Consider the following 25,864-nt stretch of genomic DNA (forward strand, 5'->3'; position numbering starts at 1 on the left):
TGTGAGAAAGTGACGCTTTCAATCTGGAAGAGGAAACGTCGGCATCTTCTCAAAACGCTGATTAAACCTATAAAGTCTAGACTTGGTTTATAAAACAGCAGATATTTTATGGCCGGTTCTAAACGCCATCATTATCCTTTAATTTGCGTTCAGGGTAGCTGCGCTCTAATTACTGAAGGAAAGAAGAGAAACTCCTGTGGCAGAATGCTATTAGGCCGCTGAGATTTGTGAAAGGCCCCAGCCCATGTGGTGTGTATTAGAGCACTGTTGGTAATTTCACCGCTGCTAACTTAAAATCCTCAAGGGGGGCTAATTACAGGAAAACCATTCCAAATATCAATAAGCTGCATATTTTCCATGACCAGGGCTTTCTCAGCTCTGGCTGAACAATCACAAAACATTTCACATACGCTACCTTGACAAACAGGAATGGTGTTTCATTTCTCTATCAGAGGTCCACCTCCTCACGCTGGGAACTTTGAGGAGTTTTTATTTATGTCAAGGCGATTGTTCTCACAGATGGGAGGATTTTTGTTTTTTACGCTAGGATTGTTCTATGCGGACCTACTATTTTTTCCTTTTTCCACTCATCTATTTTGTCAATTCAATCGATTTACATGTAGTCCAGAGCTGGTGGGTGCGTTTAGACGTTTTACAATATGTAAAACTATAGGCGGTAACAGTATATTTAGGCTGTGGCCTTGTGTGTATAAAACGTGCCATTGCATTTCACTTCAACTGATATATACGGTATATATATACATAATATATACATATATATAGATATTATGTGTATATATATGTGTGTGTGTGTGTGTATGTATGTATGTGTCTGTGTGTATATATATATATATATATATATATATATATATATATATATATATATATATAAATATAAAACCTTGGTGCATTAATGAAATACCAAAAGGTGTATTATGTTAATAATAGACTATATAGGTGTTTCAACGCTATGGTTTTGCCCAAAACAACACATAAAATGTGTAATAGTATAGTACATACATGTACTGCCACAAAGTTTGGTATCTTCTTTTACATATTTGCTGCATTTTGAAGAGACTATGATCCAAGTGGGGCAAAGACTTTGAACCTGGAGTATTACTTGATATGTTTCCTTCTTCTTGCACTTGAGTGGTTAATGAATTATTCATTAAATTGTGAACACTGTCTTGCAAGATAGGCCTGTAAAGTCAGCCTCCTGATTGTGTCCTTTGGGAAGCCATGCCCCTGCTATTATATCTAGGCTTGAATATCCTTTAGGGAAGGGGATTATTGCAACTGTGTTTTAATGTGCCTGGAAAGAGGAAAGTATAGGATTTAGCTAATCATTTCTATATGGTCTTGGTCTCTGGCTAAAAAAAAATGACGTAACAAATGGTATGAGACACATTATTAAAGCTTGTGAAAAAACTGGAGGTTATAATGAAGAAATTCCAGTGTTTTGTGTAATATTCTTATATCTTCGCAAGGATGATTGGATAAAAATGTGTTATAAAAAGGGTAACGGTCGTCCTGTATATTGAAACAAGAAAGAAACTATAGTAGTTAAGGAATAGAAAACCCAAAGGAAAGAGATTTCTCATGATCCCCACTCTGTCCATTATTGCAGTACAATATCTATAGGCCTGTATGGCTGAATATTTAAAAGAATGATATCAATATTTCTTTATAACAAATAATGAAAACTTATTCTATATGTAGTGTTTTGACTAATCTTTCCCGTTTTGGTTTTACCGCACCTATTGTAATGAACCTTCTCCATTTTATTTTTATTGGAACATTTTTATGAAATCACAAACTTAAAACAACATTTTGGGCAATGTGATGCACTTGTGAATTCTTCAAGGGCACATAAAAAAATATATCGACTTGCTGTAAGTTAACCTTAGAGCTTTCACTCACACAACAAAGAGAAAGAAGGGGATTAAACATTGATTATCAAAATGAAGACTTCTGCAAAACAAAAAAATATACCATATATTACATATGCTATAGGAATGGCCAATTGTTGCTCGTATCATAACTACCCTACCTATCCAGGTATCACATTTTCATCATAGAGCCACAGTGAATTCTATAGTTCTGTCCCAATAAGATTGTGAGTGAGAATTAACAATAACATTAAAATTGGCAATATAAAAAATGTGATGTAACATTTACACCTTGGGACCTACTGGTACAGAGGAGAAGATGGCCTTACGGTCATACTGGAACAGAAAAGGACCTTCCCCAAAGCTGGAAGCATTCCCCACAACACACTTTGAAAATACAAATAAATATCAAATACAATTGTCCACGTGCCTTACCAAAAAGAAATATCAAGTTTGTAATAACCTGATTGTCCAGAAAAATTGGTTTATTAATTTGCTATTTCTTTTCACACTTTCTTACACTGAGCGCACGTGGACAATTGGATTTGTCTAAAATGATATCCATGTGCTGTAGCTGGAACTGGCGACCGTTTGAGTAAGGCTCTTTCCTTTTCCAGCATGACTTTGCACAAAGCAAGAGACATAGTTTGGGTTTATGAATAATCTCTTGAGTGGACCGCACGGAGCCCTGACCTTAAATTTTGGGATAAATTGGAATGTGAATTGAGAGGCGTTCTCCAACATCAATGCCTGACCTCACAAACGCTCTTTGCTGAATAGGCATAAATTCTCACAGCCATGCTCCAAAATGTTGCGGAAAGCTTTCCGAGAAGAGTAGAGGCTGTTATAGCTGCATAGAGGAGCCAATTGAATATTAATACACATGGTTTCAGAATAATTTGTCCAGCAAGCACGTATAGGTGTGATAGTCAGATGTCCACATACTTTTGGTAGTATAGTGTATTAACGCTGCAGGCTATTCAGTTTTAATGGGCGATCACCTTAGAGAATTCATATAACTCTGAAAGACTTATTTACAAAACGCAGTATCAATGTGTTAATGTTATTTAGTGCATTTTAGTTTTATCCCTGAGTTTGTCATGCCTGCAACAATATTAGCACTGTCTATCTCCTAAAAGGCTGTCCTCCATCTTTCAGTCCCTTAGGGCGCACTCATAAGTGGCAGTGGCAGGGACGTTTCCCCTGTCACAGAAGCCAGTATCACGGTCTTCCCGCCCACTGATTGTATGACACCTTTACACTGTCTTTCACTGTCATTCAAAGAATGGCCATCACTGGAAGTTCTCTTGAGGGCAGGAGACCCTGCTGGGCTTTTATATTGCTCCCCTGCTGGCTGATCACTGCTCTTGCAATTGCAATGCAGGCCTATGAAGCCCTTCTTGCTGATCAGTATGATCAGCACTGACAGATTAGGAGGAGAGGGACAAAAATAGCTTGATTGGGAGCCTAGTGATGTCACCATGATATCACTGGCATCAGAAATGTATGTCCTCATAGGGATCTCTAGCCATACTGCAATGAGAACAGTGCAAACAAAATAAAATATTCTAAAAAATATATATATCCATATTAATGTAAATATAATATATGAAATGTATTACATATTAATGTAATGAGGAGATTGATTAATATTGGTATTATATTTTATATATTCCTATAATTTTAAAGATGGTCCTACTTCTCCTCAAGAAAATTTATGTATAATTTGTGCAGGTTCAGCAAATGTGGAAAGAAGGGAAATCAGGGTTTAACAAACAATAACAAAAAAACCCAAAACCTTGAACCACAGGAAGAAGTGTATCATGGAGATTATAAAACATAAGGTCTCCTCCCTGATTAGGGTTCTAATGTATACTGTGGGCACTTGTTTAGAAAATATCATTCTGTAAATTATACTCCATTATTCCTCTTTAGACTATACTTTTATAGTTGGCCTGCATCTGTATTTTTTTTGTTTGGGGGGGTGCATTTGCGAAGAGTTGTGGGGATAAAATGTTCTTATTACATTTTTATAGGTATATTTTCTGAATAAACCGTAAGATCATCTGCAGTTGTGTTTGTAGCCGCCTTAAATAGGGTAGATATTTTCTCATCTTTCTTACTTTTCACTGTCACATTTCCTTCACATTTAGATTCAGATGAAGAAACCATAATAAAAGGAAAACAGTCCTTCAAGTCTCAGGTTATAGGAGGATCTGGCTCTGAAAACGAAAGCCTCTTGGAAGGAGATGATGACACCTTGTCTTCCCTGGAGGAGAAAGACTTGGAAAACCTTACAGGTAAATGTGGGTTCTTGCCATCTGTTCCTGTTGAGTTCATCCTCATCTGGAGGTCACACCACCACCTGCCCATCCTAGCGTCCAGTTCTATAGATCTCCCCTTCTTTAGGATGAAAAAATGCCACTGCCCCTTCCTCTTCTATTTCTACTTTTATAGGGATAATTTCAATTCTTAGTTATGCACAATGTGGTGGTTATTGAGAGGCATTTTTGTGCAGAAGCTCCTGTATTGATAGGCAAATTAGTCTTGAAATTGTGTATTTTGACTTTGTGAGACCATTTCTCTTAGGGATCCTATGTGATTACAGCCCTGAATTGTTCAGGACTACCCAGTGATCAGTTACCAGAACCCCATCTTCTAGAGCAGTGTTCCATCCATCTTCCCAGTTTTCACAGCAGCTCACCTCATTGCCTTTTCACATACTGATAAAAGCAACAATTCTAATTATTTAAAATAAAAAAGGCTACAGATTTATCTCATGCCATAAGCCTGTGTATGTATTTGTGTCATACAGTTGTTAATTTCCAGATAGTGTTGTTCTCACACCCTATGGGTCTGCTTTGGATATGGCTTGCTGCTTTTCCATGTTCTCCTGTGATCGGTGTCCTCCCTGTGTACACAAGCACATAGGGCATCACCAAAATGTACAGTGCATGGTTACTCCAAGCCCTGGGCTGCTTTATTGTCTAGATAAAATAGCTTTCAGCGTTCATCAGTATAAATGAGATGCTGGGAATACTAATTCTTAGACACCACCTTGCATATTAAATTGTAGCCAAGTGAAAAACCAAGCGTTGAGCTTTGGGCAAATTGAATTTGGTGTGCCTTTCATGGCTAGAACACACATCCTCTACAAGGAATACAGAGATACTGTAATAGAGGTGACAGGGGTTTAATTACATAATCCTGACAATGGCAATAGGATTAAGAGGTAATCCTCAATAATAAAGTGGTGTCTGCTGGAAATGAAGTGCAAATTGTCCTCCCCACCCCCTCCCAAGGACCGTGCTGCCCCTGCCTCTTGCATCTGCCCTCTCCCTCCTGTAATTGAATGTCTGGGAGTGATTGGAAAAATGTTATTTCGCCTCTGGATTACATGTTAATGCACAGGGTGCAAAAGAACACAGAGCTGCTTATTTCATTCATTTGTGGCGTCGAGCGCTGGGAAATCAAGGCCGATCTGGAGCGATCTGCTGCCCATCTGCAGACACAATGTATCTGTACACTGGGAATAGAGGGTAAAGCAGCGCCGCATCCCCCTCTTTGTCCAAATGGCACACATGAAGATTGATGGCAGATTAAAGACACTCACCCGTCTAACAATCGATGGAAATGACAATTCATCTGAAATTTTTTGGCAGTAATTCACCAAAATCATTACCTGGCCCCGTGCTCCTCATCTCTAAGCACTATATTAATCCAGAATTTGTGTGTCACTCATGGATTGCCGGCCCTGCAGCCCCCTCCTCCCCAATAAAGACATTGTTTCTGGACCCAAATGAGCTCACTACAACCTATTGAACCGCGCCGATCGATAGGCATGTGCCAGGGAGCACGGCCGGGGACACGTTCACGTGCTTATAGCATGTATATGCCTATATAATAAATGTATAACCTATATATATATATATGTGTGTGTGTGTGTGTGTGTGTAGAGAGAGATTTAAATGTGTGAAATAGATCTATAGATGTAATATCCAATATCCCTCTACAAGTGTGTGTGCGTAATATAATATGTTATTATATATATATATATATATATATATATATATATATAAATTATATAATCACACTTCTCTAAATGTGTGTATCGCTGTAAGGTACATTCTTGGATTTCCGTGCACAATTATTTGCATGCATATGTTTGTACCGGTGTGTGCATGGCTTTCGGTATAGGCGTCTGGCTGCGTGTATATGTATACCGACACCGTATGTCCGATGTGAGCCGTAAAGTACTGTATAGGTTTGGGTGCACTCGCTGTAATTCGCTTTGGCTATTGTCCTGGGCTCCATTGTCTGTCACAGACATGAAGCCGCCGGAAATATTATTTTAATGTGAAATCGGTGAATTGGAAAGACAGACAGCTTCCCGCACCCCGGGCAGAGAAACGCCGTTAACGCACCGCTATAATGAGGTGTGTGCTTTACAATAATGTCCCAAATGGAAAAGCTGCCTGTCTAGAGGGCCAATGGCCATCTGTTCTCCAGGACCAAAACAGCAGGGATGCCTATGGGTGCTGCGTGTCCCTGGGTTAACTCCCTTATAATGGTTAATATACAATAAAATCGCTTGTGTTAATGTGTTTCATTCTCCCTGTAAGATGCAGCCATCCATCGCAGATCTGCACCCGTTACACCCCCAAAACGTTTTACTGTTAAAGATCGCGAGAGGGGGTGTGAATCATGTTTCCGGCACTGACGGGGTTAATCCCAATTACCTAGCATTGTGCTTTTTGTAATGGCGGCTCTGATGTAGGGGTCTCATACACACTTATGTCTTGACAGGTCCGGTCAGCCTATGCACTCCTGCACAGTTAGTGGCCCCCTCAGTGGTGCTAAAGGGGACCCTCTCTGTCACCTCCTCGGAGCTCTACTTCGAGGTGGAAGAAGATGACCACGGCTTTAAGAAAATCGATCCAAAGGTAAGCAGAGAGACCTGCTGTCAAAATGATGAGTGGTTATTGTCATTGGAATAAGCTCGCCTATCTTGGCAATCATGTCCCCAAAATAATAATGTTTTAAAATGACACCCACAGACATCGCTTCAAGATGGATCATATATTGTACCAACTTGGTATAAACACTCAGAACTTTAAAACCCTTTCTGGCAATGAAAGAGTTTGTATTGGCCTTATAGGGTTAACTGCCTGTGGCCGCTAACGGGTTAAATCCCCCATCGTCAGTTTTCCATTTGCAGCTTAGTTAATGAGTGGGGATCGCCCTCACTTCGCACGTTAAATGGATCTAACCTTAACGGTTTGTGAACTTGAACTCTGCAGGCTATGAAAGTGAAAGTTTTTTGTTTCGGTTTTAATTTTGATACAATTTAAAAACTGTTACAATGTGATTAATCGACTTCCTCCTTAAAACCGTCCCGTGCATACCCCTATTTAATGCTTCTAGCTTTCTTAATATAGCCTTTATTATATATATTATATATTTATGTAATCATTTCGCAGAGTGGGATTTGCTCTATAGTCACCGCTATTTTATATTATAAATATATATATATATATATATATATATATATATATATATATATATATATATGTGTATATATATATGTGTATATATATATATGTGTGTGTGTAATAGAGAGAATGTTCTGAGAACATTTATGCACATGAGCAATAGTAAGAATTTCACTCGTTGTTTAATTTTCTAAATTCTCATAGAAAAGAGCAAATGAGGGCCCATATATTTATAACTAAAATCTCATTAGCATGTAACAAAATTTAGTGCAAACTATAGGTAATCAGGCGATTCTAATTTGTTAATTTTTGCTATTTAATTACCGGGAATCTAATAAATATATTACAGATCTTCTATTGTTTGCGATGTCTAATTTTGTGATGGGCTGTTATTTTTGTGTTTCCCGGATTCATGGTGTATTCATTTGTATGGATTTTCTGCTGGCTTGTAGTGTCGTACACCCGTAGCCCTAAAGCCTGCTGTCCCTTAGGTTCTCCTTCCAGTGTGCTGGCCTGGAGATAAGATCTGAGGAATAAGATCCCACTTTATTTTCACTCTTCCAGCTTGTTTTTACAACTAAACAGTAGTCAAACACAAGAAGCCTTGTTTGTGTTACTTAACAGAGGGAGTCCAGCGATATAAAGCAATTACTTCCCTTTTGTGTCCTTTTGTGACCACAGATAGATCATAGAAATGTATAATCATTTGTTAAAAATCTCTGCTGATAAAATGCTCTGAGAATTGTAATATTTGTTCCCCCATAGCTTCCTGATTAACCTTTTTTAATTATTAAATTCTATCTTTTTAGAACTATTGGTACTTGGAACTATTCAAATAATCGTGTATTTTCCTTTGTGTATTTTATATAAAATTATAAATATATATTAATATATAATATGTTATTTTACGTGTATTTTAAATTTTATAAAAGGTAACATTAAAATTTTAAATGTTGTGTTTGAAATCCTATACCAGTATAAGTAACAGAATTTGTCTTTTATTTTATTTTTAATACACACAATCATTTAAGTATGAAAATTAGTTCGAGTTTTAATATATTTAAAATCTTTATTTTTTAGCATTTTTATGGGGTTTTTTTGTAACATGAAAGTAAAAAAGAGAGATTGTTCAGAGATTTCGAATATTCTAAATTATGAACACTTTGACTTATTTTTAATTCGGAATTTGTTCAACATTAACCCGCTCTTCTCCACAAAATACAGTATTTATTAGCGACCTAATCCAGAAAAAATGAGATTTATCAGTAAAAAAAAAGTCTATACTTTCATATATAATATATTCTTTTACACCAAGAGCAACTGTATGCAGAACACATAAAAACGCCGTATCAGTTTAAAGTATTTTTTTATTATTATTTTTTCTTCATGGTTCATTGTGTCAGCTGCTGGTCACAGTCTGACCTTGGCACTATAATACATTTAACATCGGTAATATTTTAAGAGAAATTTATACATATAGTTAAATAAATTTTTTGTTCACTTGGTGACAAACATTCAGGCAAAAATAAAAAAAAACTAAGAAAATTACTACATTTTTATTTAAAAATGTACCTTGAATTTTCTTTTAAGTCCGATTGCTTCTCCTGTGACTTCATTCACATTGTGTGGAAAGAGAGTTCCCCCCTCTCTTTCTGTGCAACGAAATGTTCCTTTTCATCCCAAATCTTTAGAAAAGTCCACCCTTTGAAGGGTGCTGGAGCTTGGTCCGATCTTAATTCTCATCACACAATTGCAGTTGTGCTGCCCAGATATAAGTAGACTATACAGTTTTCATTGCCCCCTACAAAAAAAAACCTTGAGGGTCCTAGATTGATTTTGTCAGTACAAGTTCATATTCAGGCAATTAAGAGCAACATAAGTACTGCTGTTTTTTAGAGGGTTACTTTTGGTATAAGGGTGAGAAGACGGTTTGGGGAAAAGTTGTGATCAAACCTTGGGAGCGGTCTATGAGGTCAGATTGTAGAAGATAACCTCAGTCAAACTACTTGTTGTCACGGCACAATTAGGATACTCAGAAATAACCAGAGATGTCAGATTAATGACATGGCGTACTAAAACATTGACATGGACAGGTAAAGTCTTTAGGGCAGTGTATTCCAGACTGGGTCTGGTCTCGGTACATCGAGGCAGTGGTTCCAGCCATGCTTTTTGTTCTGAAAGGAGAATAACGCCGCATAACAGCATATTTATAATATTCTATGTCGATTTAAGTGTGAAAACCTTTGTTTTGATCACAACATTTTGATAAGCTCCTTATTGATGTCCTGAATTTGTTCTATATGAACGTGCTCTGCAAATTAGTGTGACAGCAAGGGGAATGTGATTAGGGAATGTCCTGTGCGGTGGGAGACGGAGAAGTCCTCTTCAATGTGGAATTTAGACTTCCTTCGAATGCACTGTAAGCTCCCTTTTGCAATGCTTTTTGGCCTGTAGTGGGACAGAAATTGTCCCTGATCCGGAGTGTCTTTTGGTCTGTAAAAGGGTTCAGTGTTTCATTTCATGGGATGTCGGGCTTCTCCTGCCCATCGTCTCTCCCAAGCCGTGTCCTATATGTCCCTTTTGTCCAGAATGTACCCCTAGTTCTCATAACTTGTCCAGGCTCTTGGGGTTGGTGAGGATCTCCCGTGCCAGCCTCCAGGTCTGCTTGGCTGCGCTCTCTAGCGCCGAATGGGGCTTGCCCTGGAAGAGGTCCAGGTTGGGGAGGAAGTAGTGCGGGCACCTGCGGCATTGCAGGCAGGAGATGAGCTGCAGGAGGATGCCGTTCAGTCGGTCCCCCAAACAGGCTTCGTCCCAGTCGGTCTCTCTGGGGTGCTTCTCGCACTCGTAGAGCAGCAGGGTCTTCATGTGATAGTTGTTCAGGGGCTGCCCCGGCAGCTCCAGGTGTCTGTCCCTCAGGGTCTTCAGGAGGGATAAGCACTTATTCCTGCAGCCCCCCAGCAGCAAGCGGTTCTCGGCCTCGGCGAACTGCAGCACCCAGGCATCGCTCTCCGCGGAGCTCTGCTTGCCGGTCAGGGAGTAGCACTCTTTGGACAGCAAGTTGAAACCCTCGGCCTTCACCTCTGCTACCCTGTTGGGCCCCGGCCATGGGATGTGGGGCAGGGGCCACTGAGCCGCGCTGCGGGGCCAGATGCCGGTGCACTTGAAGGCGGGGGTGATCTGCACCACGTAGCGCTCCCGGATGCGAAGCCTCACCTCGCTGGTGTCGGCGATCATCTTCACCACGTCCCGGTAGCTGCACTTGTCCACGGCCTGGGCCACCAACGTCTGGAAACGGGAGCGGATCTTGCGGGCGGAGAGGTAACCGGAGGCCGTGATGAACTCCACCCAGAGGGACATGCTCCTCTTCCTGCCATCACTGAGCTTGAGCACCGCGCAGCCCGGCAGGGAGCCGTCATCCACGAAGTTGAACACCCCCATCTGATTAAGGTAGAGGACCACCTCGAACTCTGTAGGGGATACCACCTCAAGCCCCTCGTACCTGGCGTCTATCTCGGTGAGGGAGCTGATGAAGCGGGGCTCCTGCACCTCCACCTCCTTCAGGACGTCGGACACCACCTTGCACACCTCCCGGATGGTCTTGGCTATGGCAGCCTTCCTGGCCTGGCACCGCTCCGTGTAGTATTTGTTCAGCTGGTAGACCAGCTTGGCCTGGGCGGCGATCATGTTGGGGCACAGGTCCGGGCTGTACACCGGGGGTTCGCAGTACGTTGAGGGATCCAATGCTTTGCCCCTTCTATTGCTACACGCGGGGATCAGTGCCGTAGCCCGGAGGGAGATGCAAGTTTTGGAGGGCGCTAATCACACGTGAGCCTGGGAGTTGTGAATAGCAGTGCTGATCTTTGCATAAAATGCCTCCCGAGTCAAGCTCTGGTCCTCCCTGTGGATCAGTGTTGTGACCTCACGTCGGGCGGGCGATCAGTGCAGAGTGTGCATGGGGGTAGAGATGTACTAACCAGCAGCGATAACGGCATCCAAAGCTAAGTCACTGCCGCATCATGAGTGTGAGTTGGCCCCTCTGCATGGGTCTCTTCCCTTTCCTTTTGGAGGGAGGCGTAGCCAGACTTGTGTGCACAGCCAATCCTTAGCTTTGGAAGTTTCCCTTGGTGAGTGTAGCCGTGTTCTTGGTGCACTCCGATGAGTACCGGGCTGTGGCAGGGGTGGCACCGTCCGCTCACTGCCTGTGGTGTGTGTGAGCAGTTTGCTTGTACCCGCCTGGCTCTCTAATCGTGTCTCAGGTCTCTTTGCACGAGTTGTTTAGTTTTATGAATGGTCCCAGGGCCCAGGAGCGAGGCGGGGCCTCATCCCTACAATAGAACTCTGAGCTGTCAGCTGTGCAGCCAATCAGAGGCCGCGGCGGTCACACTCGGAGAAGCCCTGCACAAACACAGCTCCTACTGCACATAGAACAGCATGGAGACAGCCAGCGACCCGGCCTTCCTCCTCCTCATCACCTGCTTCAGAACCCCCTCACAGCTGTACGTGGTGGCGATCAGCGCAGGCTTTTGGGGTAGAAAGACTAAGTAGGCAGATGCCCCCCCCTCCTTTCTTTCTTTTTTCTTCTTTAATTTCTTAGGTCGCCTGAGTCCAAGTTCAAGTCGCCTGCCTTGGGATAATGTGCGAGGTGTTGTCCGTGGTGGCTGTGTTGAGGGGAGTGGGCTCTGTGTAGCACTAGTGAAAGTGACGCGGGACCTCTTGGTTAACCTGACAAGAGCACCTTCTGTGAGCGGGGCCTCGGCTGCCAGGAAGGGGTTAACACGTGACCTCCTCTTATTAAACATCTGTTTTCGTTTCCCGTCGTGCTGCTCGCATAAAACATGTCTTCCAGCAAACAAATAAAGCGCAGCACCGAATAACGGGCCGGTGTGTCTGGAGAAGACTGCCCGGGGGCATTCATTTGCTGTCTGCTATAGTCCCAGTACTTTATATATAATATATATTTATATATAATATATATGAAACATTTTCCTGTGAGGCGGGCGGGTATGTTTGTAAATAAAACTATTTATTTCATCATGAAGTGTGAAAGGGTTGCTGCATATTGTGTGTTTTAATCTTAAATCATTTGAATAGCTGTGTGCCGGGATATCATGGGTATGCCTGTATATATGAATGAATAATACGATATAATAAATATTTTATAGAGAGAGATAACTTTATAATATAATATGTATAATGTGTTTGCATGTACAGTTTAATTAGTTATAATTATATTAAGTATTAGTAGCCTATTTTTAGGTGTGTGCCGGACTGTTAAACTGCTGTAATAAAAATAAATTTTAAATACGTTTACATTTATTTAACCAAAGCCACGGGTGTATAATCGGTTATACATTTTATTGTTTATATATTTTATGTCTGTCTGTTAATTGTGTGTATATGTGTTTGTTTGTCTGTGTAGATGGATAGATATGTATGTGTGTGTATTTTATGCTTGTGTTTCATACACATATATAGGTGCATAGTAATTGTGATAGCAACCCAAGTTAAAAATAATAACTTGAAGCCAAGTTGTTTTTTTTTTAAACATAAAATCAACTGTTGAACTTGAATAATTTACAGAAATTAATATAATTCGTAAGAGAGCCCCTGTGCCCAACAGCCTGTCTCTCAGGTGTCTCGGGGTGTATTTAAGTATACGGAATATACAGCAATCAGCCGCATATGATAATGTTTTGGATTTGGTTCTGTAATTTTAAATTGATTTTTTAAGAGATTTGTTTTGCGTGTTTTTGGTCATAAAATGCCAGGATGTACTGTGACGAATAGTTTTCTTTTTTTACTTCTACTACTGAATTTAAATAAACATTTCAAAAAAACATGGAAATCGGAGTATTTTATGGGGAACAGTGTTCACTTTTTCTTAAAATCCTCAATTGTTACAAGTGATAAAAACTGTGATGAATATGTTATAATTGTGAAAATGTGCTTGTATGTGTGCCTATTATAAAATGCATTTGTAAGAAGACAGATCTCGAATATATATATGCAATATGAATATGTATATAATGTTATAATGTGTGTGTGTGTATATATATAAACACAAACGTTGGTAAATATATGTATGTTATTTACGTTTGTGTGTGTGTATATATATATATATATCTATATATATATATATATATACATAGATATATATATATAGATAGATAGATATATATATATAGATATATATATATAATATGTATATTATATATAATCACACAGACGTTGGTGAGTATCTGTTATTTGTGTCTGTGTATGAGTATATACAGTGTATGTTGTGTGTCCTTGGTGTCCTCCTATATAAAAGCTTTTTGAAGAAGACCTCTCCCGAGTTTCTTATATAAATGTATATATTAATTGTGTGTGAATGTATGCATTCGTTAGGTTTGGCCGTTCGGGTTTCTTTTGTAGATGTCGAATCGCATATATCTGTCACATAGAGCACCTTGTCGCAGGCAGGGAGAAAGCTGTGTGCCCCGGAATGGTGCAGATTGCTCGGCTGGGGTATTAATATTCGGGCATTAGGGCATGTTGCCGGTGGATGCTCAGGCAGCTTTATCTCTGCAGCGGATCTCTGGCCTGCTGTCTGGGGCTTCCTTTTGAATGATGTCTCACCTGGACACAGCTGCCGCGGCATGTATCATGTCTACATACAACATCACAGGGGCCACACAGTAACACCCGACAGCCATCACACGGCTAACCAGAAGCGCTCAATGCATCTTGGTGTATGGTGCAGAGTCTGGATCGGCGACCCGGCAGAGTCCTTTAACTCCGTGCTGGTGCTTTAGGGAGCCAGCTTTGTGAAGTTGGATAATTAACATAAGTGATCGCTCTACAAATACCGATCCGTGCCACGTCCCTTTGCTCGGCTTTTACACAATTGGATGGGTTAATGACCGTCCAGCGGGTGCATTGGACAATTAGAAAAACACGCAAATGACGGCTGGAGATCGCAACTTAATGAGTGCTGGGTGAGTGGAGGGGGCTCCTGGCCCCGGATAAATGATCAGGGATGGGGCTGGTACACATACTGCTCCCGATCGCTGCACCGAGTCCTACAAAGTGAATTTCCCTTTGTGTTAGAACAGGGCTCCCGCTGTTAGAATCCAACACCATTCACTTGTTTCTACGTGTTTTCGCTCATTTTTATGTTGTTGCGACCTGTGACATAATTGTTCAGTAATTTCCTATTTTCTGACGGCTGTTTTCCGAACAAGATACATCTTATCCTATCGATACTTCATTACTTTAATGTTTAACTGTATTTGCCTAAAGAAAAAAATCAGAAGCAAAGGCTGATTCTCTTTCTCACACTATCAAATCTTTGACATTCTATCTGGTTGTAATTTTTTTTATTGGTAATTAATACATTCTATCTGGTTGTAATTTTTTTATTGGTAATTAATACATTCTATCTGGTTGTAATTTTTTTATTGGTAATTAATACATTCTATCTGGTTGTAATCAATACTAAGTACCTGCTTTTTTTAAAAAAAAAATAACCATAAGATTTAATTTAACCATTTGCTAAGGTTATTTTAATTTTTTTTATACAATTATTCATAGAATCTATATGCTTTTCTCAATTTTTCTTAAAAAAATAAATTGTTTTTTCAAAATTAAGTCTTGCAGGTCATAGTGAATGAAATTAGCAAATTTGTTGCATTTAAATTACTAGGCTTTAGTGAAGGTAGAAGGAATCTTTTTTTTTTTTTTCCTTCTTCTTCTTCTTCTTCTTCTTCTCCCCCTTTTCTTCAAAACCTTAATTCCTGGCATTCAGCAGCATGTGGGAATCATGCAATAGGGATCAAATGTAATCATTTCTTTGATATGTGGCCTTGTAAATTATAGGATTAAAATACTCTTTACTTTTACTGTGATTGGCATTAAAAGAAAAAGCATCCATTGGGGCAGAATTTCACTTTAATGGCCTTTTTACCTAAAAGTGAAATATTTTGCAGATACAATTTAAGGTTTGGAAATATTTTATTCCAGGTTTTGTAACAAGGCAGAGCTTGAAAAATCCCCAATCTAAAAAATAATCACGAAGTAGCTTCCATTTATAGAAAGCGGTATGGGAACATAACAAGCGCCCTGTCATTTTCATACATTCCTGCACTGTTGACGAAGCCTGTACTGCTGCTGGGAATGTATGGATTTGAAGAGAACCGACTCAGTAATGCAGTTTTTTTTTTTCTCTTGGCGGCAAAAAATAACGATTTTGCAAATGTTTTTTAGGCCATGACAGTCTTGATCTAGCGTACAACTCTAGCCGTATAACCTGCCTGAATATGTGTCCATATTAACCATTAGGCCACCCCTAATCACTTTTACTGGATAAACCTATGTTTAACACATATGTTTATACAAATTCATGTTTTTGTTTTTTTCCCCACAGAGTCTTATTTACTGCAATGTAATATTTGTTTCCTATTATTCTGCATAGATTCTAGCAGGTCCTACTATTTTAACTACAATATAATGGTATTACATACAAAACCTGATGATGTAGCTTAAATCATTTTCTACAAAGGCCCTAAATTTTAAGTGTGCTATATACAATATATATAAATATAATATACCACCATCACCCTGACTCTCTTTTCAGTATTGTGTTTACAGAAATCTTTGCTGGTTCTATCAGCATTGTTTAGGTTTTGGTAGAGTCTGGGAGTCTGTGTTCTCCATTTCATCACTTGTCAGACACCATCCTCTGTACAATGCAGAGAGAAACATCATCATATCTGCTTTACCACGCTGTCTGTAACTGATCAAAGGTAGAGCTATCTGGATTATTTATCCAGAATTTTTGCAAAGAACAACAATGCAGATATTGGAATACCTAGCAATGGGAATTGTGTTCTGCTGAGCACAGCCACTTTATTCAATGGATCCATTCTAATCTCCTTTTTTCAGGGCTTCAAGATGAACCCTGCAAGTCATTCAATATCATTACTTATATTTTTAGTTCATGCCTGTGAGGGTTTGATGCTCAGCAAAAATTTTTGTAATATATTTGACTTTTGTTTATCTAATTTGTTGTCTTTTCTGCTTTACTTTATAAATGCAAGTCTGCATTTAGCAAACATCTCTTAAGATTTATGTTTGGCTTCCAGAAATCACACCCAGGCAGTTTATTTTCTTTTAGGTGCCTTTTAAGTCAGTATTATCTCTTCTCAGTGAGCATGCAAATGCCAGCCTGCCGGCAGCCATCCTCCTTCTTCCTATGGTTAGAGCAGATACAAGATTGAGGTTTTGCCGCAGAGCCTACCCTCCTAGCGACTTTGACGAAATCTACATGCAAATAAAGCTCAGTTTAGGATTACTGATTTATACAATTACTTACACAATGCTTTTTTCATTAGTAAATGTTGTCTGCAAAAAGTAATATATATTTACGTCAGCCGAGTTCACTAAGGCATTTTATAATGGTATATTTTTCAGCTCTTTTCCATCCCCCGTTGCCTATGGGGACCTAGATTTCAAATTACTTACATACCCAATCCATCTCTGTTAGTTATGTCAAAGTTGCTCTAAGAAATTGAAGTTACCTTTTCTGATTAGTTACAATTCACTTTCTATATGTAATCAGTTTTTGGTTTTTTTTGCCTTATTATACCGCTGTTGTGTCATCTATTGGGCATCCAATATTCTGCAGGGTGTGTATATATATATATATATATATATAGTCTTACTTTTTTTTTTCTGGGAAAATAGGTCACTAACCACATTCTCTGAAGCCCTGTGGTGTTTGCAGTTTAATTTTGTATTTGCATTAGTTGTCGGTTAACTGCACATCGAATTGAAATTCTGTGCATGGATACTTTGGAGGCCCAGAACAATACAATTTAATTTGAGCTTTATTTTTTTCCTTTTACCTTGAGTATTCTATGGTATGATTCCATCATACTGATTCAAAAGTTTAAAAAAAAAAAAGCCCAAATGTTGCTACCTTAGCAGAGCTTTCTCCTTGATAATGTCTAGACTCCTGCGTTACCGGGTCAGCCAATGAAACGGCTGCATTTTCCAAGTGCTTTAACCTTTCCCGTGCAGAAGCTTGAAGCACTTTATCTGGCCATTGAAGGTCAGTATCCTGAGATTTTTATGCTTGACACGTAAATTGATACTACTTCTGCTCTAGAAATGTTACATTTTATATTTTAAATAGGAGGGCATAGAGAAGTTTTTTTCTTTCTTTGAAGCTCCGTTGATAAGTGTGGCAAAAGATGGAATCGGAATTTCTAGCGGTGAAATCTCAAAAATTCCATCAGCAGCGCAGAGTGATTCCACACACACACACACACACACACACACACACACACACACACACACACACACACACGCATAGATACATTGCATTAGGCAGCATCTCTTTATTGGTTGTTCAAGGATATAAGCCTGGAGACCAGCTTTTATTTAACAAGAGCACTCCTTGTGACTGAACAAATATGTTTTAGTAAGTTAAATATCAATTGAAGCATTTCCGTTCTTAATATCAGAATGTAAAACCGCTGCCGGTCTGTTTCTCCTTTTTTCCCCGTTCTATCTGCTCTTGTTATCTCTGGATCCGTGAGGAGCCTTTCTGATTTTTTGACTGGTTTTGTCTGCAGTAAAGGGCCTGGTTTGGTGGCTTGACATTCACTTCGGGTAGAGTGAAACAAACTTTGATCTATGGCTCTGTCTGTTTTCAGATGATTTGCTTTCTGGATCTGGACACTCTCCATGCCCTTTCACTCCACTATCAGATAGGCCCACAGAATGACTAGAGGTGCTACCAGATGCATAGTTAATCATAATATCAGGCCTACACAAAGCCTGGTTAGGCGTTTTTGTTCCTCAGCTGTTGTTGATCCTGCTGTTATATGGAGCACAAACTTTAACATGCCTCCTTATTTTTGTAAGTTCTGTCCAGACATCATGCCCGCACATTAATTTAGAAACATAGCCTTATTGTGCAGGGTCCTGGCAGAGGGATGCGATCTTCTGATAACCTCTGTCATGTTATAGTCTCAACAACATCTGAGGAGATACATATATTTAATTAACCAATTTACCTCGTAGGCGTATAATTTTCCTTGTTTCTATCCTTTGCGTATCTTTCTATAATATGTACATAAGTACATATCTGAGTGTGTGTTGATAAATATAGCGCAGTCATATTCTGCAGTGATGTACAATTGGTAAACATGGAAGAACCTGAAGAACCTGCTCAAATGAGCAGGGCAAAAAAAATATATACATTCATATAAATTATCCATATACATACATACATACATACATACATACATACATACATACATACGTGTATGTATAGGTTTGTTGCAGATAGGGTGTCAGAGCATATTTATTATAATTTCATATTTCCATCATCATAGGTTATGGATTGTGATGAATTATAATTTCTACATGTTTGAATATCAGTTGTATTTGCTACATACAATGAAATCACATTGCTTGATCTCCTAAAACGTTAATGCAACTATTTTTAATTTAGAGGAGGCATGCAGATCCTATATGGTAATTACGTAAAGTTCCATAGAAAAAAAGTGTTTGTGTGCTTTTGTTCCATGGAACTCAGTTAAGACCCTTAATTCATTGCCCGCGAGAGCTGGTTATTAAGTCTTCTTGGTAATGTTTTGTTATGAAAGACCTTATTATGCAGATATGGAGTACAGTTGGCATTGTCCTACTGATAGGCACGTTCCTTGGACAGCAGGTTTAGATTACGCAGCCATTGGTGAATCTCCCTTTATCTTACTTGGCTTTGGAATTTACTGTGAGGGCAGCTCGTGAGTTCTTGAGCTGTGTGTTCCAGGGCTTGCCCCGACAGATAACACCATTGCCGGCGTGAAAGTGCAATGCAAATTATGACAGTTACAACTTTCTGTTTTGTTTAACTTGTCAGTGGATTTCCTGGCTCAGAGCCCATTGTGTGCCGTTACCAGCAAAGCCCATATTCACCCTAAACTCAAAGGTCACATTTATACAGGCAGTTTTAGGCAGGGCCTAATTGATGAGGAGGGCAGAGACAGAATTTACTGTTCTGCTGGCTAGTTTTTTATGGCTGTCCTGAAAGCATTAGGCAGTCAAAGCCCTTTCTCATGTAAAGGCTGACCCTAGACAGAAGCTGGCAATCAAAGGAAGCAGTCACAGGAACCAGTGCAAGCAGGCTATTGATTTTTCCTTTAGGTCTAAGTAGCTTACTGGATGGGTAATGGGTGACAGAGGCAGCTATGCCGTTATTGATGAGCACTGGAACCGTGGTGACATATAAGACTCATACTTCCTTCAGCATTGACATTATTCCACTAAAGGTGCTTAATAAATCAGGGGCCCTTTAGAGCCAAGCAGCTGGAAGAGAACTTGGATCACTGATTTACACCAAAATAAATCGTGGCTTAGAAAGGGTTAAATGTGTTCATATTAATGCCTGTATATTGTCTTACTTGTACCTGTTCTCAACTTGCAGCCGTTTTTATACTAGGCAGAAATAAGACTATATGTCCAAAATTGGAGTGCAATAACATAAAGGAAAAAAGGAAAAATCAAAATAGTGTGATATTGTCAGATGTGTGAGATGTGTAAGTTCCACTCACACTTTGATTAGAAATATCAGGCCCATCTAGTGATTCTTTAAAAGGTTCTTTTTTTCTTCTTCACAAAAATCTAAAATGGTGAAACAGACCACAATGGTGAAAGTACCTCTGCAATAGGAGACACAATAAAGAGATGCACTTACAATTTGGGTTACGCACAAAGGCAATAACCCTGTAGAACAGTTCCAAAATGTCTTTTAGTCCTCAGTCCACTGCTGGTCCGGTACAAAGAGTTAAAAAAAAAAAAAAAAAAGATTAAAACGTTTGAATAAACTTAATGTACTTTCTTCAAATCACACAAGAACATCTTCCAAGCCATGTACAATTTAAGTATTTAAAGTACAGGCCGGCAAACGGAAGATGAATGCCACAGTCGGTCCTGCGCTATTGATCTAATCTCATATCATCCACGTATTAAATGCACAATGAAGACTCAGATTGTCCAGTAATGTAATGTAGATCTGACACCAGTGAAGTGCCTGCCAGAAATCTTTAAGGAGAAGTCCATCTAATACTAATTGTATTGATAAAACGTGGCTGTTTCAGCAGCGCAGCGAACATGGAACGTGTGTCTTTGTGTAGTGCGTTGACTTACTAAAGTGTATGTAACACATAACACCTCTAGGACTAGTAAACAAACTAGCTTAATGATTGTATCACTAGTATGATGCATTTTCCACTGTTTCCTTTTGTATCTTTTCGTAATTAGAACATAAACAATATAAAAAATATATATATCATTTGTATAAATAACACATTTGTGACATTGAGATATGTAAAGATTAATTCATGATGTCCGTTATATGAATGAAATTACTTATTTCCCTAATGTTACCTATTATGTATTTTAGTAAGCAGCGTATTTTTTTATTTTAATTTTATTATTGTCTTGTATTTCTATAGTGCCAAAACTTTACGCAGCACTTACAATATATATATTGAAGAAGAATGGCAGACTAACACAACCCGATACATTATGTATGTATGTATGTATGTGTGTGTGTGTGTATATATATATATATATATATATATATATATATATATATATATATATATATATATATATATATACGCTACATTATATATAGTATACATATCAGTTATTCAGGATGTGAGTGGCGCAGTGTGCATTAGAATGAGCTCCTGCAGCCGTACTTGTAGCACATTGTGCCGATGAGAAACAGCAGCAGCTCTCTGCCTATTTGAAATATAGGAGTGCAATTAAAGATGTTTGTGCTCCGCATAAACACAGCATGTATAAATAGCTGGGAGAAGGTTAAGTTACCGTTGAATGCTTTGGTTTTAACTTCACCATGTTGCTCTGCATTTAATCAGCGTACACTGCCACAGCAGAGCACCAAAACACACCACCACTCCTAATCCACTTTTAATTCCCGGTTTCCTTTTTGCTGATTTCCATGGTTGGAATAAGAGACTATAAAAATGGTTCTGTTGTATCCCTTGTATTCGTGTTTATGAAGAACAATAATTAAATAATAAAAAAAAGCCTGGGGACTTAGGCCTGCTATAGTTACCACCAATAACATTCCTTAGGTTAATTAGCATTTATTATTATGGAGGGATAATAAAAAATAAAAGGGAAAACATTTATAGATAACCATTTTTCAGAGTTATGACTTGTTTTGGCATTTAAATAGCGGTGGAACAATTTTTCCATTTTTTCCCCCCACTTTTCTTTTATATATAAAAGTATAGACTCTGTAAAACAGAAATTGTAACTGATTTAACATGTATCAAAACCAGGTATGTTGGAGAACCAGTAACATTAAATCCAAGCTTTGTTTATACTGTGTGTTTCAATTGTGCATATGTAGACTTTTATAGCAACTTTATCTGAAATCGTTAGCGAGCAAATTACAGTAAAATAGAAATGTGAAATCTTTTCAGAGATTAAGCAGTTTCCTGAAACATTCATCTATATAATGTTAAACTTGTGTGCATGCAGAATAATAAGAGAAAACTGAACAGTAATGTTAATATACAGATAAAAATAAAATTATGCAATTTGTGTTATAAATATTTTTATTTACACATTTCTTCCATAGTTACCGTTTTAGTTAAAATATTGTGAATGTACCACGTGTGTTCTTTTGATTGAGACGAAAAAAAAATCTTTAAACAACGTGAAATGAAACAGGAGACTGCGTGTTTTGAAAAACTTCCTGAAATAACTCCTTTCCTTGGTATCTTGTTTAACATTGTTTTTGATGTTAGGCAGAGCAGGAGACTGCTGATTTCTTAAACATTTTTTTAACAGAGGCCGGTTAGATGATTCACCTCGACCCTTAAGACCTATTTCTTATAGAAAGCTTTCCACCCCCCCCCCATTTATGTAAATGTATATTTAATTTTATACAATGGATGTTTTGTATGAAACCGGTAAATACTCGTAACTTTCTACATAGAATTGCAAGTACACACCATTAGTACAGTTCTGGTAAATTTTAAATATTTGATTTATCAGTGTTTTTATCTCATTCCATAGAAGAAATTCACGCTGTTTAAAACACGCAACTAAACTTAAGTTGTCTATAATATTAAGGACTATGTGTAGTAAAAGTAAATAAAATTTAATGTAAAATGGTTGGGAATTTGGGATTGGATCACCCTGGCTGGTAATCAATTCAACAGCTGTTATTTGCATTTTCTATTTATACATATGTATATATAGGTATGTGTGTGTATATGTATATATGTGTGTGTGTGTGTGTGTATATTCTGGTATATTTTGAACTATGATATAGAATTTTTGGGGAAGAAAGGTAAATTCAGGTATTCATGGTCTAGTTCTTTCTAAGTGATGGCTTCTTGGCAGAAATGTTAGTGGTCTAAGACACGGTTATTTACCCCACTACCAATGTCCAGCTAAAACCATTTTGTACGGATGGGATTGTTTCACATGCAAATCTGCTAACAGAATAAGGGTGAAAACAGAATGCATAGTGTAGGAGAGGACTCGATCGTTAACTGCCCCCCTTCCCAAAATACACTAGAGATTGCGTATGTCTTATATGGGCTGAAAACACACTTAAAAGGTTCAACACCGAGACAGCTAATACAGGTGTGGGAAGTTTATGGCACAAATTGCAGAACTCACATGTAAAAATCTCAGCGGTTCCTGACTTTTTTTTTTTTTATTTCCCTAAAATGCCGGCTTTGTTTCTTCTAAAAATTTACCTGCATGATTAGCAGTGCTTAATAAGAGCTACTTTACTGTGTACGGGGACTGATGGGAGAATTATGTATTAAACTCAGTACCTAGTATGAATGTGTGTTTCTTAGATGGTGCCCATTAGAGATTTGGAGCAAACATAACAAATAAGCTGTTCTCATCCTGGAATAATGTAAAGAGTCTGACATTTTATGGTATGTTTTGTGTTTCCAGATTTCCAAAATGTCTGGCCTATAGATATAATATAATTGTGAATTATGCTCTTATGCCGTATAAGCCAAGGTGAAGTAAAGGTTATACATTGTTTTCCCCTATATTTCCATTACCGCAGAAGACTCCTCCGCCACGGTATCCAACAGAACTGTCTGCTGGGGCGCAATAGGCTGCCTTTCTGATTTTATTTATAACTGTGATATTTTTACTTTCAAACAGAAGGTGATATCTGTGCAGGATAACTTTTACTACCATTTACTTTTCTAACCGTACAAAAATAAAATCATGGAAAGGTTAACTATATGTCATGTGCAATGCTAAATGCAGGTGCTATGAAAATGCCACCCCACCCAAGACTGACAAACTTAGTTGGCAGCATAATTGGCATTTTAAGTTCCAGAAGTGTACAACACATAATTTTATGTAGCAAAATTAACAAAAAATGTGTTAGAGGTATGTGGGTATATAAATGACTACAAACGTACAAAGCACACATACAGAACAAATATCTCTTGCTATTGCTGTATAGACTGTCCGAATGAAGGTTCTTGAAAGGCCAACGGATAACGAATAATGCTGCATTTGAATTGATTTGCTTTTTATATGCGAGTCGCACAGACATTTCTTTATTTTAGGAGGTAATAATTTTATCCTGAAACGGCTCTGATGGAATGTTACCTAAACGCTGCTTGTAGCAGAGATGCTGCTGTCGGGGAACTATTAACGTTTTATGTATTACCTTTTATTTATTTTTATTTTTTTTTTTTAAATACTTTCTCTAACATTATAACATCTGCCTGCATGTATGTGTGATACAGAATGGGCTGCCTGCCTACTCTCACCTTGGCTGGGTAGATTGTCTTTCTTTCCTAATAAAGCCGCCGCACCAAAATTAAAACAACTGTTCTATTACGAGCATAAAAGCAGATTCCGTGGAAAGGTGACAAATTAAAATTTCATGAAAGGAAACCCTAATCAGCAGTGACAGTGTAAGAGAAAGATGATTGCCACTTGGTCATTGTGCAGAAGCACTTACTGTGTATTTGGTGTCAGAGCTCCTGTTAATGATGACTAATGTCTTTCTCTGAACAAGTGCCCTCTCCTGCTGCTGCTGTACCGGCAGACAGCACACGGGGGACGTGGCTGCAGGAACAGCCAGGGATTGCTGAATTACACTCAGCGTTTGTCTTTATAGCTCGCTATTCGGTTTATGAAAACCACATTCCCTTCCATCTCATCAGAAACCCTGCAAAACTGTGACTATAAAGACGGAAAGGTGTGTGTGTGTGTAAAAATAAAATAATAATAAAAAATATATATATTTTTTTAACGTGTATTTATACATATTTATACTTTTTATGTTGTATATAGGATCTAACCTTGGTGTAGGTTACTGTGCCTTTGCATGCATGTTCCATGTATGTTCCATGTACTCCTTTTATAGAGTTTATTCAGCATCCAGAACATCTAAGCGTGCTCCAGTTATTGATACATTTTGCTGGAATGTTTAGGCCAATCTAATCGGAGCTAGGAGCAGATATACACTTTCCAGAAATGCGCAGAATGAATAGTGGATATTTTGTAGTACAGATTAACTATCCTAAATACTGAGCATTTTCAGGAAAACCCTTTCAGCATGCGTGTATTTGCCTGTTTTTTTGCCAAAGTGAGTCTTTTTGGGGTGAGTGTCTCGGTTGCCTGTCATTTATATTTTCTCCTGCATCTTATTGATGTGACACGTCTGGAAGACCATGAGAACAAAGATGTCATTCCAGGCAGACAATACTAATTATATTGTGAATTTTTTTTGGCATCGCTTATGCTTGTGTAGGACAGGCAAGTCCAATCCAGAAATGGACCAGCTCTTATAAGCACTTTTATACTATATCTGACTTAAAACCCACTTAACCCACCCTCTTGTTTCCCTCCTAACAAATTGTGATTTTTTTTTTTCTCATAAATATCTAAATGACTTGTTCTTATATATATTTTTTTTATCTGGTCTTGTTCTAATTTTTAAGATTTCCTTGAACAGGATTTTTGTGGCGTACCTCTTGACATTCCCCAGGACTTTGCTGCGCATGCCGAAAGGGGTGAATGGGTTAATCTGGGGTTAGCGCCAGGCTAAAAGGTTGGGAAATAGAATCTCCAATAATGTTTGCTGCAGATGCTGATCTAGCAGATACAGGAGCAGCTTTATTAGAGATGTATGAGATAGAGCTGCAGTCTCCGCCGTGCAGTTATAGTAATTATGACTAATGAACCGTCCAGTGTGGATAAAATGGCATGCCCACGGGGACTGTGTCCACTCAGTTGTGACTTATGCAAGCAGAACAAAATATTTGAAGCTGCTCTAGATTCTGCTATTCGGCTGTTATATATAAGGCATAATATATTTGGTGAAAAGAAATCTTATTTTTGTATAGCACAGTATGCTGAATTACTTCTATGAACCACAAGAAGGAATAGAGACAA

The 25,864-nt window shown here is 38.5% G+C and overlaps 2 protein-coding genes across 2 annotated transcripts in view; one reads left to right on the top strand and one right to left on the bottom strand.

Moving 5' to 3' along the window:
- The window catches only part of LRBA (LPS responsive beige-like anchor protein), a 237,704-nt gene that overhangs the window by 114,254 nt on the left and 97,586 nt on the right, over positions 1-25,864 (top strand). Inside the window, exons 38-39 of the mRNA XM_053460618.1 lie at positions 4,043-4,189; positions 6,696-6,832. Coding sequence (XP_053316593.1) covers positions 4,043-4,189; positions 6,696-6,832 — 284 coding nt within the window. The remainder of the gene's footprint in view (positions 1-4,042; positions 4,190-6,695; positions 6,833-25,864) is intronic.
- MAB21L2 (mab-21 like 2) lies at positions 9,892-11,614 on the bottom strand. Its single transcript, XM_053460630.1, has one exon. It carries the CDS (start codon positions 11,063-11,065, stop codon positions 9,986-9,988), a length of 1,080 nt encoding a protein of 359 aa, XP_053316605.1. The 5' UTR covers positions 11,066-11,614; the 3' UTR covers positions 9,892-9,985.

The sequence above is a fragment of the Spea bombifrons genome, chromosome 1 (assembly GCF_027358695.1).
Source record: "Spea bombifrons isolate aSpeBom1 chromosome 1, aSpeBom1.2.pri, whole genome shotgun sequence".
Classification (NCBI taxonomy): Eukaryota; Metazoa; Chordata; class Amphibia; order Anura; family Pelobatidae; genus Spea; species Spea bombifrons.